General features: G+C 36.6%; 1 protein-coding gene across 1 annotated transcript in view; it reads left to right on the top strand.

The window, feature by feature from the left end:
• The window catches only part of LOC115063365 (cytochrome P450 3A14-like), a gene marked incomplete at both ends in the record, with an annotated part of 27,963 nt that overhangs the window by 6,782 nt on the left and 4,127 nt on the right, over positions 1 to 17,054 (top strand). The window contains 2 exons of the mRNA XM_029534754.1: positions 5,540 to 5,667; positions 6,409 to 6,478. Coding sequence (XP_029390614.1) covers positions 5,540 to 5,667; positions 6,409 to 6,478 — 198 coding nt within the window. The remainder of the gene's footprint in view (positions 1 to 5,539; positions 5,668 to 6,408; positions 6,479 to 17,054) is intronic.

Below are 17,054 nucleotides of genomic sequence, written 5' to 3'. Positions count from 1 at the left end.
ATCTATGGTAATTGAGAGTTTTACTGGGTATAGTAGCCTGGGCTGGCATTTGTGTTCTCTTAGGGTCTGTATAACATCTGTCCAGGATCTTCTGGCTTTCATAGTCTCTGGTGAAAAATCTGTGTAATTCTAATAAGTCTGCCTGTATATGTTACTTGACCTTTTTCTCTTACTTCTTTTAATATTCTATCTTCATTTGGTGGAATTTTTGTTCTGATTATTCTGTGTTGTGAGAATTTCTTTTCTGGTCCAGTCTATTTGGAGTTCTATAGGCTACTTGTATGTTCATGGGCATCTCTTTCTTTAGGTTAGGGAAGTTTTCTTCTATAATTTTGTTGAAGATATTTACAGACCCATTAAGTTGAAAATCTTCATTCTCATCTATACCTATTATCCTTAGGTTTGGTCTTCTCATTGTGTCGTTTTCCTAGATGTTTGGGGTTAGGATCATTTTGTATTTTTCATTTTCTTTGATTGTTTTGTTCATATTTTTATGGAATATTCTGCACCTGAGATTCTCTCTTCCATCTCTTGTATTCTGTGGCTGATGCTTGCATGTATGGTTCCTGATTACTTTCTTTGGGTTTCTATCTCCAGAGTTCTCTTTCTTTGGGTTTTCTTCATTGTTTCTACTTCCATTTTTAGATCTTGGATGGTTTTATTCAATTCCGTCACCTGATTAGTTGTGTTTTCCTGTAATTCTTTAAGGGATTTCTGTGATTCTTCTTTAAGAGCTTCTACTTGTTTAACAGTGTTTTCCTGTAATTCTTTAATGGATTTTTGTGCTTCCTCCTTAAGCACTTCTACCTGTTTAGCAGTGTTCTCCTGTATTTCTTTGAGTTATTAATTCCTTCTTAAAATCCTCTACCAGCGTCATGAGATATGATTTTAAATCTGAATCTTTCTTATTGAGTGTTTTGGGGTATCCAGGACTTGCTGTGGTGGGAGTGCTTGGTTCTGATGATTCTGATTGGTCTTGGTTTCTGTTAGTAAGATTCTTAAGTTTGCATTTCACCATCTGGTAATCTCTAGTGTTAGTTATTATAGCTGTCTCTGACTGGAACTTGTTCCTCTTGTGATTCTGTTAGCCTCTGTCAGCACTCCTGAGAGTACAAATCTCCCCTCAGTCTCAGTGGTCAGAGCATTCTCTACAGGCAAGCTCTCCTCTGGTGGGGAAAGTGTGCAGAAATCTGGGTCTTAGCTCTGCCTCCTGGCTGAAGATGAAGGCCCAAAGGGACCCTGTCCCCAAGAATCTATGTTGCTTCTGCAGACCATGAGCTCTCCTGTGCAGACTGGTCTCTGAGGGACCCGGGATAGATGTTAGTTTGTTTGTTTGTTTGTTTCAAGACAGGGTTTCTCTATATAGCCCTGGCTCTCTTGGAACTCACTCTGTAGACCAGGCTGACCTCAAATCTGCCTGCCTCTGCCTCCTGAGTGTGGAGATTAAAGGTGTGCGCCATCACTGATCAGATGAGATTCTCTTTAATGTTGGTTCTTGATGTAGTGTAGATATCAGGGTAACTGTGGCCACAAAGAAGGAGTTCGGCACTATTTCTTTTTATGTTTTTATTTTTTGGAATAGTCTGAGGAGTCTTGGCAATAGCTCTTTTTTGAAAGTCTATTAAACTCTGCACTAAAGCCGTGTGTTCTTGTGCTTTTTCAATTGGGAAACTTTTAATGAAAGCTACTTTTCCATAGGGTATTAGGACTATTTAAATATACATTAATATTTTATATATTAATATATTAATTATACTATATTATCAAGTATATATTAACTATACAGTAATATATAAGTATATGTAGTTTAAATATATATATTAGATTTAACTTTGGTATGAGGTATCTGTTTAGTAAATCATCCAGTTTGTTTAGATTTTCCAATTTTGTGGGATACACATTTTTGAAGTAAGACCTAATGATTTTTTTTTGAAATTTCCTCAGTGCCTGCTGTTATGTCTTCCTTTTCATTTCCAATTTTGTTAATTTGGACACTGTCTTTCCGCCTTTTAGTAAGTTTGGCAAAGAGTTTCTCTATCATGTTGATTTTCTCAAAGAACCAGCTCTTGATTTAATTCTCTGTATTATTCTTTTTGTTTAAAATTGATTGATTTCAGTCCTAAGTTTGACTACTCTTTGCCATTTACTCCTTTTAAGTATGTTTGCTTCTTTTTGTTTTAAGACTTTCACGTGTGCTGTTAAGTTGCTAGTATGAGATTTCACGTTTCTTTATGAAGTCACATAGTGCTATAACATTTCCTCTTATCACTTCTTTCATTGTTTGGGTATGTTGTGCCTTCATTTTCAGTGTATCTTAGAAAGCCTTTGAGTTATTTCATCTTTGACCCAGTCCTCATTGGCAAGACAGTACTTTGGTTCCCAGGAGTATGTAGGCTTTCTGTTGTTGATGAAGTCCAGTCTTAATCTATAATAGTCTAATGATATACAAAGGGTTAATCTGGTATCCTTCTAGACTTCCTTTTGACTGAGTATATAGTCAGTTTGGGAGATGATTCCTTAAGGAGCTGAGAAGAAATGGCATTCTTTGTGTTTGGATAAAATGTTATGTAGCTATCTGTTAACACCCTTTTCATTCTTACTATCTGTTACTTTCTCTGTATCTCTGTTAAGCTTCTCTTTTGATGATTTGTTCATTGATGAGAGTGGGGTCTTGAAGTCACCCACTGTTAATGTGTGGTTCAGTATGTGATTTAAATTTTAGTAATGTTTCTTTTATGAACATAAGCACCCTTGCACTTGACACATAGATAGAATTCAGACATCAGCCTAGTGGATCGTTCCTTTGTTGAGTATGAAGTGACTTTCCCTGTCTTTTTTATTAATTTTGGCTGATAATCTGTTTTATTAGATATTAGGATAGCTACTGCAGCTGGTTTCTTGGGTTTGTTTGCTTGGAAATATTTTTCTAACCATTTATTCAGAGTTAATGTCTATCATTTTTGCCTAGGTGTATTTCTTGTATGTGGCAGAGTGATGGATTCTGTTCTCAAAACCTCTCTGTTTGCCTGTGTGTTTTAATTGGTGAATTGAGTCCACTGATGTGGAAAGATATTAATAACTAAAGATTGATAGTTCCTGTTACTTTTGTGTTGATATTGTATGTTTGTCAATGTGTGTGAATGTGTGTGTGTGTGCGTGCGTGTGTGTGTGTGTGTGTGTGTGTGTGTGTGTGTGTATGTATGAAGGAATAAGAGTTCCTTTAGTTTGGCTTGTGTGAAAATATTAATTTTGTGTTTTCTTGAGTATAGTTAGCCTTGCTTAGTTGGAATTTTCCTTATAGTATCTACTGTAGGGATAGACTACTGGAAATATATTTTTTAAATTTGGTTTTGTTGTGGAATATATTGGTTTCTCCATCCATGGTGATTGAAAGTTTTGCTGAGCCTTGTAATGTGGGCTGACATCTGTCTTCTCTATGTGTCTGCTTGACATCTGTCCATCTTTCTTGAAAAGTCAGGCACTGTTTTGATACATCTGACCTTATATGTTTGTTGGCTGTATCCTTTGTAGCTTTCAATATTCTTACTTTGCCTTGCATATTTAGTTTTTTCATTATTATGTCACATGAGGATTTTTCTTTTTTGGTCCAATTTAGTATTCTGTAAGCTTCTTGTATGCTTATACCCATTCCTTTCTTTAAGTTAGGGATATTTTCTTCTGTGATTTTGTTGAAGATATTTTCTGGTGTTTTCAGACAGAAAATCTTCCTCTATTCCTATTATTGCTATATTTTCTCTTTCCATAATATTAGAGATTCCTGGAAGTTTTGTATCAGGAATTTTTTTAGATTTAACATTTTCTTTGACTGGTATATCAGCATCTTCTATTGTATTTTCTATGCATGAATATGTCTCTTCCATTTCCTATATTCTATTGGTGATGCTTGTGTCTTTGTCCCTGTTCTCTTTCTGGGTTTTCTCTCTCCAAGATTGCCTCAGTTTGTGTTTTCTTTATTGCTTCTAATTCCATTTTTCAGGTCATGAACAGTTTTACTCATTTCCTTCACCAATTTGTACTTTCCTGTATTTCTTTAGGGGATTTACTTATTTCCTCTTTAAAGGTTTCTATCATCTTTGCAAGACTAGATTCAAGGTCATTTTCTTTCTGTTAGGATATGCAGAGCTTGCTGTAGTAGAATATCTGAGTTCTAGTGGTGCCATATTATCCTGGCTTTTCTTGAATATATTCTTATTATAGCCTTTAGCCATCTGTTTGTCCCTGGTGTTGCCTGGCCCGATAGTTCCTGCTGGACTTTGTGACTGCATTTACAGTTAGTGTTTCTGTGTTGAACCAGGTGGCTACAGGCCTCCATGGATAATAAATTATAATGGTCCAGAAGATGTAAAACAGAGGATACCACTTTGAGGATTGTCTAAGTTTTATTTTCTTGGTCAAAATCTCATATTGACCTTGTTTTTCTATTAGATATGGATATGCATAAGTAAAAGAATAATATTGTGTTAAATGTGTTGGAGAATATTTTTGTGCCCAGAAATACTGCAAGAGGCAGGAATATTACAATCCTTGACCTAGCTGACCTACTATCATAATTCTTGCCCAAACCCAGGGAGGGAAGGAGCTTCCTGATAGCATACTTACCTAGCATGTATAAAGGTATGCAATTCGTCATCAACACTGCAATTCTTTCTTAATTTTAAAACATCTTCTCTCAAAACTAGTGCTTCTTGGTCTCAAACTCCAGAACACATGACAATTTATGTTTGTTCATTTCAGTGTATAAATACAGTATCCAAAAGACATATGAACATTGTTTTGTGATTCTAATAGCTGAATAAGTGTGATGATAGAATGAGCAAGCTTCCATTGTCCTTTACCTGAAAGTAATAAGAAATACTTCAACACTCAATTTTTGAGTTTTTAGTTTCTGTTCACAATTTTCAGAAAGTTAAGGGAACCTTACGTGATTCCTAATTATCTGAGAACAATAATTAGAAAAAAATTTTGAGTTATTCTTGAAATTTTTAGTAATATTCCATCTTTGACTGTTTGTGTAATTTTATTTTATTCTGTCTTGTGCATTATTAGATAGCATGCATGCTGCTATATAGCAAGATTCATTTCATTAAGATGGTAAATGTTTTGCTAAGGTCACTTATGGCACTTTCAAGTCATGCCTCTATAAAGGATTACTTTTCAAAACTTGTTCTGATTTTGGAAACAGGGCAGTAGAAGCTTCCAGATTTCATTTTCCACTTTTATGCAATTTTCTAAGTTTTGGAAACTCGTATGAAAAATTGGTGTGAATTGTCTCTTAAATATTTCATAAAACTCCAACATGAATTTTTCTGGAGCAAAACTCTTCTTAGTGCGTATGTGTTTTCATTTAAAAATCAATGCTTCAATTACTTTTAAGCATGGTAGACTATATGTTATCATTATATTCATTTCTAGCACAATGATTCCTTCTTGTTTTTTTCACCTAAATTATTGAATTATAAAACAACTGTCAAAAATTTAAATTTGTATTTTCATCATATTTGTTTTCTTTTCTTTATAGAAATCTTTCCATTTCTTCACCAAATATATAATAAACTAAACATCTCCATGTTTCCAAGTGATGCTATAAATTTTTTTACAAAATTTGTAGAGAAGACCAAAAAAAATCGGCTTGAAAATAGCAAAGAGGTAAGATATGACAAAATTTCTTTCAATTCAAAAGCAATAATAACAAAAGTCACACATTCCTCAGAGGAGACCCTATGAGATATTTGATGAATTTTGTCTGTTCAGTTTGATTGTGGCTTGCCTAGACCTTGGGCAGTTATGTTTGACAATAGAGATTGCCAAATGTATAACTAAGTTTACCTAATGCAGCCCATATGCTGTACAAGGAATGGTGACAGAAAAAAATTGAGAGCAGAAGAATGTCAAGGAGTCAGTATTGTGCCTGACCTGTTATTTTGTAGCATTCTGGAGTTTGAAGCATTTGTAGGTAATCATTTAAAACTCAGAAATTAGAGCCACAGATAGCAGTCAATAATTATGTGATATGGGTTAAGACTGTGTCAAGGAAATGACTGACAGATTCTGTGTACAGAATTTCTTTCTAAACAAGTGCCTATGACAGGAGAGGGAACTATAATCATCCATCCAGAGGCTTGTGCTCATCAACAGATGTTCAGAATCAGAGAAAGCCATGAGTAAAGAAAAAAAGGTGTTGGGCATGACAGCATGACACTATATCATAGTACAGTTGTTGTTCTCCAAAATCTAATGATTTGTTTTACTAGTAATTCAGGCAACAGTAACTATATTCTAGCCTTAAATAAGTTATAGCCTAGTAAGAATGTTTAAGTTCTTCATTAAATTTCCACTTTCAAGCTCCCAAAACACATATCTGCCTTTGATATTTCTGACTGCTTTCAGAACCCAGTAGATTTTCTTCAGCTGATGATGAACTCCCAAAATTCCAACAATATGGAGGATTCCCAAAAAGGTAACTAAGGGTACATTAGGATCTAATATATATGCACAGAAGAAGGGAATTATTCTTAACATATAAAGGGGTATTCAAGTAGAGAAGGCAGCCTGTTAAATTTCAGAAAAACACAGACATGTGGACATATGTAGCAGTTTAAGGAACTTTCTAAAAACATACAGTATAAGAATGCTCATATTCTGAAGATTATTGTGCCTTGTATTTATGACAAAGAATCTTCCTGCCTGAAATCTAAAAAACCTAGCTACCTAACAAAGACCTGATTTGTTCAAAGACAGTTGATGTCTCTAATAGCAGGGGGAAATCTCATGAGGGCTCATCCCTAAATAACAAACTGCAAGGATAATGAATCTTCCTCAAGAATGACCCCCCTGAATAGCTATCCAATATCTAGATGTCAGCCCTAGAAACAAGTATATGCAGATAACACTGAGAGAATCCTCTAAGTAATATATTTATAATTATTCATTTGTGTATATGTTACAATGAAGATCAAGAAGTGGAGGCCATATATACGGAATTAAGTCAGGATGTGACATGAGAAGAATGAGGAATGGGGGAAATAGATACTTAAGTGGTATTACATTTATAGTAATCATAAAGTCATTTGTAAGCATGACTTTCTTAGCCCAAAATTCTTCTATTATGTATGCATTACCTACACCAGCCAAATGCTTTCTCTGCCTCATGCAGAGCCATTGAATTAGAAACTTCTGGAAATCTACTTCCAGGGCATCCAGTCAGGAGGTAGTGTCCAAATAACATTCACTGTGGTTCACATGGCATAAGTGTTTACCAGTTTAAGAGACTTGGAAAATTTATTTTTTCTTTCATGGTGATCTTGTATACTATGGATGAAAAAAACCACTAGGAGTGTATAAGTGCCTCTGCATTCTTTTACCCACTGTCACTGAGTTTACTATTTCATTGCTGTGGGTTGTTGATTTTGGTTTTACTTTCCTTTTTTATTTTTGTTTTTGTACAGTAGTACTACAACAGCTGTAAAATCATACTTGTCATAATTTATCACTTATTTTATATTTGAAGTTAGTCCCTAGGTCACAAATAGTATTGCTTTCTGATTTGTTTGCTTCTGCTATATCTACTATTTTCCTAACATTTTACTATAGTAAAATATAATGGTGACTATAAAAATGTTAGGTTCTCCCATTGGGTCTATGACCTGACCTATTCAGCAATGAACCTTTGGCCCAGTTACAAAGACCAGGATGGAATTCTTTCTTAGCATTATGCCACTATTACACCAATAGACATACCATGAAGAAGGCAAGTTATTATTTTCCCTCACTGTTGATCACAACCTCCAAGGATACACAGAACCATTCTTCTCCCTAAAAGCTCACTAGTAGAGATAAAACTTCCAGATTCCAGAAAAGCTTGATTTCTTTTTTATTTTTTGATTTGTTTTGTTTTCAAGACAGGGTTTCTCTGTGTAGCCCTGGCTATCCTGGAACTCACTCTGTAGACCAGGCTGGCCTCGAACTCAGAAATCCAGCTGGCTCTGCCTCCCAAATGCTGGGATTAAAGGCATGCGCCACCACCACCCAAAGCTTGATTTCTTTATGTCTGTGATATTAGTATGTAGTGCCTTCAGTAATAGAGTCTAACTATCAGTCTTGGAGTATGACCAAGGACTATTGTCATAGACTTTAATGTTTTGTGCATGCAAACCAGAAACTAAAAACAGGAGGTAACCTATTATTGGCCAAAGTCTTTCTTTGTGAATGAATGTCTAGGAGAACTTTTGTCTCTCTGTAAAAGGGTAAGTCAGTTTAAACTGCTTTTATTGTTATAGATATAGATATAGATATAGATATAGATATAGATATAGATATAGACATAGATATAGATATATAGGTATAAGTATAGGTATAGGTAGATAGATATAGATATCAATGTATACATGTGATATATAGATATATATTTTATACATGTAAATATATATCTATATATCACGTGTGGTGTTTTCTGTGATTTTGGTCTTAGTTATCCCTACTCTACCCTGCTCCTAAACTTTCCTGCATCATTACTTTAGTTTTTTCAATTGTACCTAGTGTGCTTTTGTCTTTTTTCCCATAATCAACCTAACGACTAGTTATGAGACTTGTGGCTTATAGGGCTATTTAAGCACACATACCAAAAGACAAAGCTAACATCCATATATTCGAAAAAAATGTTATGTGCAATTTGCCTTTCTGGATTTATTTTATCATAGGCATTAAAAATATTTCAAGTTTCACCCATATCTCTGTAAATCTTACATTCTCAGTTTTCATAAGACAGACATTATATTGCACTATATATATTCACGTATTTTTCACTTTAGTTTATCATTTGATGGATACCTAAGCTTTTGTGACTAGAAGATCAGTGATCACAGATATCCACAAGTATCCCTCCATTGTGAATAAGAATAACCTGAGACTATGCCCAATAGTGCTGTGCAGTAGGAAACATTTAATCTCACATTGGGTTTCTACCCTGACTTTGGTTATTCACTTCCCAGATTAAAACTCTACCCAACCTTTATATTTATAACGAGCCTTAATCATCACTGCTGCTGGGCAGATATCTGACGTGGAAACTTCTGGTTTCTTTGGAAAGTCAATTTATCTGATTGTGTTTTGCTGGGGAAAACATGTAAAGGAGTGTTTCCTAAAGTGAACACAAATAAAAAAAAATAAAAAGATGTTTTGCTGAAGCAAGAATGTGAAAGTATGCATGACAAAGGATTCTTCCCTAATGACACACATGTATTGGTTCACCTTACCTTCATTGTTGAGCTCCATTTGTCATGATTCCATAGTGTGAAACACACCAAAAATCTTCTAGAGTATGCTGGTGGCTTCTTGCCACTTTTGAGGACTCAGGCCAATTGTCAAAGTAATATCATCTGATTCAGACTCACATAGAGTTTTGCTAAGACAGACTCACATACTGATGCAAAACATGTGGTAATGCAAGATTCATGGAACACACATGATTTTTAGAGGTAGTGTAAATAGGACTCAACTGATACAGAGGCTTGTGTGTAGATTTAGCTTTGCGACACTTCTTGGTCTCGAGTCTTTTCTGACCTTCACTTTATTGTGAGAGGCACATCCAAGAACTTCTCATGGCATCCTTGGAGCTCCTGATCAATCCTGATGACTTGTGCCCAATCAGCTGTCTATCTCTGATGGTCATGCCACTACTTCTGACTTATGTTTTCTATCCTGAATCTATTGAACTGGACTGCTGGCATATTCCTGAAGTATTTGCAAGTAGATTGAGCTGTCACTGCTGAATCCTATGAACTGAACTGATGATTACCTAATAACACAGATGGGATTTACTCCAGAGAATTTCAAATCAGATCCACTTCCCCTGTTTCCTAAGAACCTTTCTTATCTACTACCTCTCAAAGCAGGTTGAAACATTTAATAACTAGTATTAAAAGTAGGGTTGAGAAAAATTTAAGCCTACAAATATCTACCCTCCATGCTATTATGTCTACTTCTGTATTAATTAAGCCAGGTGATAGTCTGCCATGTTCTATCTGTGCATCTCATAAATCCAGTTGTCTATCCCTTGTGAGTATGTTTTCATGGTTCACCTACACCAGGGTAGCTTCCGCCTCTCACCACCTTCTTCTCTGTCCTTGTGGTTCTCCTCAGACCCCAAGCCTGGGAAATCCAAACCCCATTATGACTCTTCTGCCCACCTATTGGCTGTCAGCATCTTTATTTAACCAACAGTTTTAAATTAAGTATCAAGGTCACATTGTATGTCAGATTCTCTCATACCTAGATGCAACCAGGTCTTCGAGAACAGTAGTTAGCATTGTAATATATAGCAAAGGAACATACCTCAAGAATTCCCCATTTTGTCTAAATAATAAGGCTCTTTCTATTTCAGAAGGAACAATTATGAAACAAGTTATGAAATTATTAAGTTAGAGTTACATTCAAATAGTCCAGTCTGCTCATATCTGGCAACTCAGAAAAAAGTATCCTATGTTCTATCCTCGTGAGTTTAGAGTTTTGCATCAGAATTAATTTCCATCCTAATTTGTAATTTAACTTAAAAGCATCTTCTTAGACCTAACTATCTTCCTAAATGCTAACAACTTAAGTTTAATTGTTTGACTTACATAGTCTTCAACCCCATAAAAGGCCAGAGAAGTAATAAATCTTACTTGAGTAAAAAAGTGCAGGAACTGACAGAGACAGCCGATTTCACGGAAGTCCCCAATACTGCTTCTATAACATTGAAACATCCATCTTTAGCCTTCTGGACCAATATGTCTGACAGGTCTTAAGAGAAGCAGGAATTATGAAGGACTATCATACTCTGTCTGGACAAAGCTTAGCAATTGAGTATCTGCACAGCATTGTCTGCAGATGAAGTTAGGGCATTTCTTAACCAGTGGCTAGCTTGCCACTAAAAGCAACTGCACATGGAGGTTATTTGTGCTCATCATTTCTTTGAAGTGGCATTGTGGTACTTTCAGGAGCAGACATGTGTCACAGTCAAAAGATCTTTAAATAATAAAATAATTTTAAATATCATATTCTCTGGATCTCTAATGCTTTTGAATAACATCGATCTATTTATAGCATATCTGAACAAGAAAACACTGCCTGTCTCCAGCTACATATTATCTATTCAACACAGGATGCATATTTCATTTATGATCTAGACAAATGATATGACTATGAATTTGACCGTCTGGCTATTAACTTGTATTAATTATCTTTAACAGTTTATAATATCAGGTATTAAAATGATTGGGAATAAACCTTGTATTCTTAAAATGAGTTGCATAGGGGGCTGGTGAGATGGCTCAGTGAGTAAGAGCACCGACTGCTCTTCCGAAGGTCCAGAGTTCAAATCCCAGCAACCACATGGTGGCTCACAACCATCTGTAATGAGATCTGATGCCCTCTTCTGGAGTGTCTGAAGACAGCTACAGGGTACTTACATGCAGTAAATAAATAAATCTTTTTCAAAAAATGAGTTGCATAGTCAGAGTACAACAAGGGTTGAAACATACATATATTATGTTGTAACAAAATTAATCTTATCAATATCAAGAGATTTATACCAATGTAAATCTTAAACTTGTATCAATGTATAAAATTATGTACAAATGTAACAAAATATAACCTCAATTCTGCATCAAAATATAAAGATACTACCAATGTAGCATTATGGCTATAAAGTACTTTTTAGTTCAAGGGTACATTCAATAATCTAACCCTATTTGTTTAATTTCATTCTTTTCAATCTCCTTTGCTTTACCTAAGAAAGAAGGATTAATGTGTAAGCTGACAATTATAGAGCTCTCATACTAGTGTGACATCCATTATCAAGTTAGCTCTCATGAGTTGCTGTTAGTTCTGTGGGAGCCCCACATTCCAAGTAGACAACCTGACTGCTCAGAGTACCTTGAAATTCTACCCTTGAAATTATATGTTAGCTCCTATGAGCATAGCTTTTATTTTTCTGCTGGATAAAAGCAAATCAACTCTGCCCCTACCTCAACTCCGCACATTGACAAGCCGAATACATCCTTCCTAGGGTAAAATGTGTTTTGGCAACAGAAAAGAATAATATTTCAATTTGAAATTATAAGCATACCATATGTCGATGAACATATACAGATGCCCATTAATATTTATACAAATTTAAGATTGGCTTGCATTTCATTTTTAATTGCTAAGGACCCTCCTAATTATTATTAATCAAAAACCTATATAATACATTTAAGGAAAAACTGTCATTTTGAATCCCAGACTGTTGTTTTTAAATGGCTTTATCAGCAGAGGTTCCTGCCCTGACATCATTGTGCAGACCAGGCATATCCAGAATTCATAGATCTACCTATTTTTTGTCCCCAGTGTCTGCTATATTTTAGTTCGGACATTGTGTTGCACCCGTGTTACTGGCTGAAATCATTCCGCAGACAGAGCTGTACTTTAGTAGCAACACCAAGTCATATCTGAGAAGGACACCAGCTGGTTGATGTTTAAACCTGATCTGTTGCCTGCAATGTCATTCAGTTTGGAAAATTTGCAATCGAATTTTGAAGAAGATTTAATTGAATCTGCAGATTCCTTTTGATATGTAGCTCATTTTACAATATTAATGTCACCAAATCTTCATGGAAGTTATTTCTATTTCCTGGTGTCTTCTAGAATTTCTTTTTCCAGTGTCTTAAAGGTTTTATTTTACAAGACTTTAACAATCTTACATTAATTCCAAGATATTTGTGAAGCAACTGTGAATGAAACTGATTTTCTGATTTCTATCCAGGTTTTTATTTTTTGGTCATTTTTATTAGAAAGCTACTGATTCTTACACACTAATTTTGTATCCTGCAGTTTTATGAGTTTCAGACCTTGAAAAAGTTTAATCGTAAGGACATAATTTCAAGTTTTCAATTCTACCAATCTCAAAAATCTAAAATAAAATATATGTATTTCTAGATGTATATGACATGTTAAAGTTATGTCTAGATGAAATAAATAATTTAAACAAACTCATAGCAACAAAAATAATTTGACAATATTTCAGTATAGAATCTGTCAGAATTTCAGAGATTATCATCATTACTACTCAAAGTATTCTGAAAATGAAAAAAGAAAGAAAACATCCAAAAAATCTTTCATGTAAATGGAATGCTATACTGGTGGAAAATATAGAAAAAAACTTCATTAAAAAGAGATCTATAGGTGAATTTCCTTGGTGAACATAAGCACAAATTTCTAGATAAAATACTTGCAAACCAAAATCAAGAGATGTATAGACAAATCACTGTTGTGAAAATTCTCCATAAAATGCTTGCAAACCAAATTAAATAATACATGAAAAGGACAATTATCAGGATTGAATCTCTTGAACTTCTTTTATCTCAGAAATTCACTAATGATTCATATATATATATATATATATATATATATATATATATATATATATATCCATGGCATAGACAAACTCAGGAATAGAAAACATAGTTTTTCGTTTCATTAGATGCAGAAATAGTCTTTTAAAAATCCAACATTTCTATACAATAAGTAACCTGGAGAATATCTGATTACAGAGGGCATGTATCTGTATAATTAAAGCAATATAAAACAAGTACACATCCAAAATGATACAAAATGGAAATATATAAATACACACACACACACACACACACACACACACACACACACACAATCAACAGAAATACATGGATATCATATCTCTCCAAATGACATTTTCTGTATATGATTTGTTTCTGGTAAAGCTATCCCTGATCATACTTTCATTTCTCATTAGTGCTCTAATGCCAGCCACCACTTGACAAGCCAAATTAGAGAATCTCTTTTAAGGCCTTTTACTTTTATATATATATATATATATATATATATATATATATATATATATATATATATGTTACATTCCAGTCATTGCGCCACTCATGGTTCCCCCTCCCACAGTTCCTTATTCCATTCCTTTGCCTTCAAGAGGGTGCCCCCACCCCAGCCTTACCCTATACTGGGGCCTGAAGGCTCTGAAGAAAGAAGCGCTTCTCCCTCTGAAGCAAGCAGTCTCCTGCTATATATGTGCCAGGCTCCTTATACCAGCCTGTGTATGATCCTGGTTGGTGGTTCAGTCTCCCTGGGGTCCAGGTTAGTTGAGACTACTGGCCTTCCTATGAGGCTACCCTGCCCTACAGGTTCTTCAATCCTTCCCCTAATTCAACCATGGGGGTCACTGACTTCAGCCCAATGGTTAGGTGTTAGGATCTCCATATGTCTCAGTCAGCTGCTGGTAGAACCTCTCAGAGGACAGCCATGCCAGGTTCCCATTTGTAAGCACATCATAACATCAGTAATAGTGTCCGGCCTTGGTATCCCCTCTATGAGATGGATCCCAAGTTGTGATGGTCAGTGGACAACTTTTCTTTCAGACTCTTCTCCATTTTTGTCCCTGCAGTTCTTTTAGACAGAAACAATTCTGAGTCAAAAATTTTAACTGTGACTTAGTACCCCATCCTACTACTTGAGACCCTGCCTATCTACTGGAAATAGACACTTTGAGTTCCCTCTCCACATTGCTGGGCATTTTGGCTAAGGTCACCCCCATTGTGTCCAGAGAGTCTCTCACATCCCAAGTATCTGGTATTTTCTAGAGGGTCCCCCTTACCTTACACCCCTCAAGGGTACATATTTCCATTGATTCTGCTGTCTTCTCTCCTGTATTCCTTTCCCCCCTCCTTGTACCTGATCATGTTCCCCTTTTCCCTTCCCTGCCCCATCTCCCACCCAGATGTAGCATGTAGTTTAAAAATTAAATCAATTCATGCTTAACGAACTGTGCACCTGCAATGGCACTCTTGCAGACCCCCATGGTTCGCTTGATCAAATGCTGCTAAGCCACTCCAATTTTTCCAGGCCATCGACCCCTGTGGCTAGCCTGCCAAAAGTCAGATACCAGTAGCTCAGATACTCTTGGCCCCATAAAATAACAACACTAGAGACTTGTTATAACCAGTCAGATTTATATTGGTATGTGGGGCATTGGGCTATGCACAGACAGCCTGGTCTCAGGTTGAGATGAGATGCTGAACCCTGGAACCCGGTGGTCATAATTTACCTACATGGGACAGGAGGTGTTCCCTCATGCTCCTGGAACTCTGGCTCTTGCCTAAGTTACTGCTCCCCACAGCCCCCACAAGAGAAGCATGGCTAGAAGTCATGTAGACAATGTCCCAAGCTTCTGACCTTCAGGCTAAACTCCTCCCCAATTACCTAGGAACAAAAAATATAGCAGATCATTTTAAAGGGGGCTGTTTGGCCCCTCCTTGCTCTCTCACTCCTCTCACTCCTTTGTTCTCTTGCTCTTACTCTCCTCTCCTCTCACTCTCACTCTCTCCCTCTGACTCTCTCTTTCTCTCTAGTTTTCTCTCTCTCTCTCTCTCTCTCTCTCTCTCTCTCTCTCTCTCTCTCTCCTACCTTCTCTCTTTCCTCCTGCCATTCTACAATACAGCTCTAAAACCATAGACTGTCTCTGTCCAGGTGCACAGACTCTCACCTGTGTGGGAACCTCTCTTCCCTCTTCCCTCTCTCCCATAACCCCAGGGCTATAGGGTGTGGCCCAGGGCCCCCAGGTAAGGGCTCCCCCTTGTCCACCTCCCCCCGTTGAGTGAGTCAGAGGCTTGGATGCCCACCCAGGGCTAAATTGAAAGCATCTGGCAGCCTTCCCACATCCGCCTGTCCAGAGCATAGGTGGAACTCTGGCTGGACATTGATCCTCCCTCTCTCTCTTTCTTGGGCCCCTTTTTAGTTCCCACATCGATAAATCTCCAATCCCAAAATACCCACACAAAGAACACAAAAGTCAATTGATATAAATACAAGCTGTACACCTAGATTGGGCAAAAGCAACCTATACTGCTTATTGCCCATTTATGAAATCTCTAGTGACTTGTGGATTCTCCAGACCATGTGAGTAAGCTCCATCTTCTTCTCTTTCTGGTCCCTTCTCTGTCCTGTCTCATCTTGACTTACGTCTTCTTCCTCTGTACCCTCTCTAAAACTTTCAGCTCTGCCCCCTCATTCCACTGCCCAATCACAAGCTCTAGCCTTATTTTAAAATTAATATTTCAACCGAATATAGGCTTCTTCCATTGATGTTGCAAACCTATGTTCTTCCTATGGTGTTGCAAACCCCTTCAGCTCCTTCAGTCCTTTCTCTAACTCCTCTATTGGGGACACGGCACTCAGTCCAATGGTTGGCTGCAAGCATCTGCCTCTGCATTTGTAAGGTTCTGGAAGGGCCTCTTAGGAGACAGCTATATGAGGCTCTTTCAGCAAGCATTTCTTGGCATCTACAATAGTGTCAGATTTATTGCCTGTATATGGGATGAATCCTAAGGTGGGACATTCTCTGGAAGGCATTTCCTTCAGTCTCTGCTCTACACTTTGTCCCCATATTTGCTGCCATGAGTATTTTGTTCCCTTTTCTAAGAAGGACTGAAGCACCCACACTTTGGTCTTCCTTTTTCTTGAGCTTCATATCATCTGTGGATTGTATCTTGGGTATGCAGAACTTTGGGACTGATATCCACTGATCAGTGAGTACATCTCATATGTGTTCTTTTGTAATTGGGTTACCTCACTCAGGATTATATTTTCTAGCTCCATCCATTTGCCTAAGTATTTCATGAGTTCATCATTTTTAATAGGTGGGTAATACTCCAATATGTAAGTATACCACATTTTCTCAGGTGACAGCAGATGCTGGTGAGTATGTAGAGAAAGAGGAACACTCCTTCATTGTTGGTGGGTTTTCAATCTAGTACAACCACTCTGGAAATCAGTCTGGCAGTTCCTCAGAAAATTGGACATAGTCTTACCTGAAGACCCTGTTTTATCACTCCTTGGCATATACCCAAAAGATTCTCCAACATAATAAGCAATAAGAACACTCCTCCATTGCTGGTGGGATTGCAAGCTTGTTCAACCACTCTGGAAATCAGTCTGGCGGTTCCTCAGAAAATTGGACATAGTACTACCGGAGG

Source organism: Mus pahari, unplaced genomic scaffold (genome assembly GCF_900095145.1).
Source record: "Mus pahari unplaced genomic scaffold, PAHARI_EIJ_v1.1 scaffold_9155_1, whole genome shotgun sequence".
Classification (NCBI taxonomy): Eukaryota; Metazoa; Chordata; class Mammalia; order Rodentia; family Muridae; genus Mus; species Mus pahari.
The sequence above is the reverse complement of the archived record's forward strand: the minus strand, read 5'-3'. Positions and strand labels throughout refer to the sequence as shown.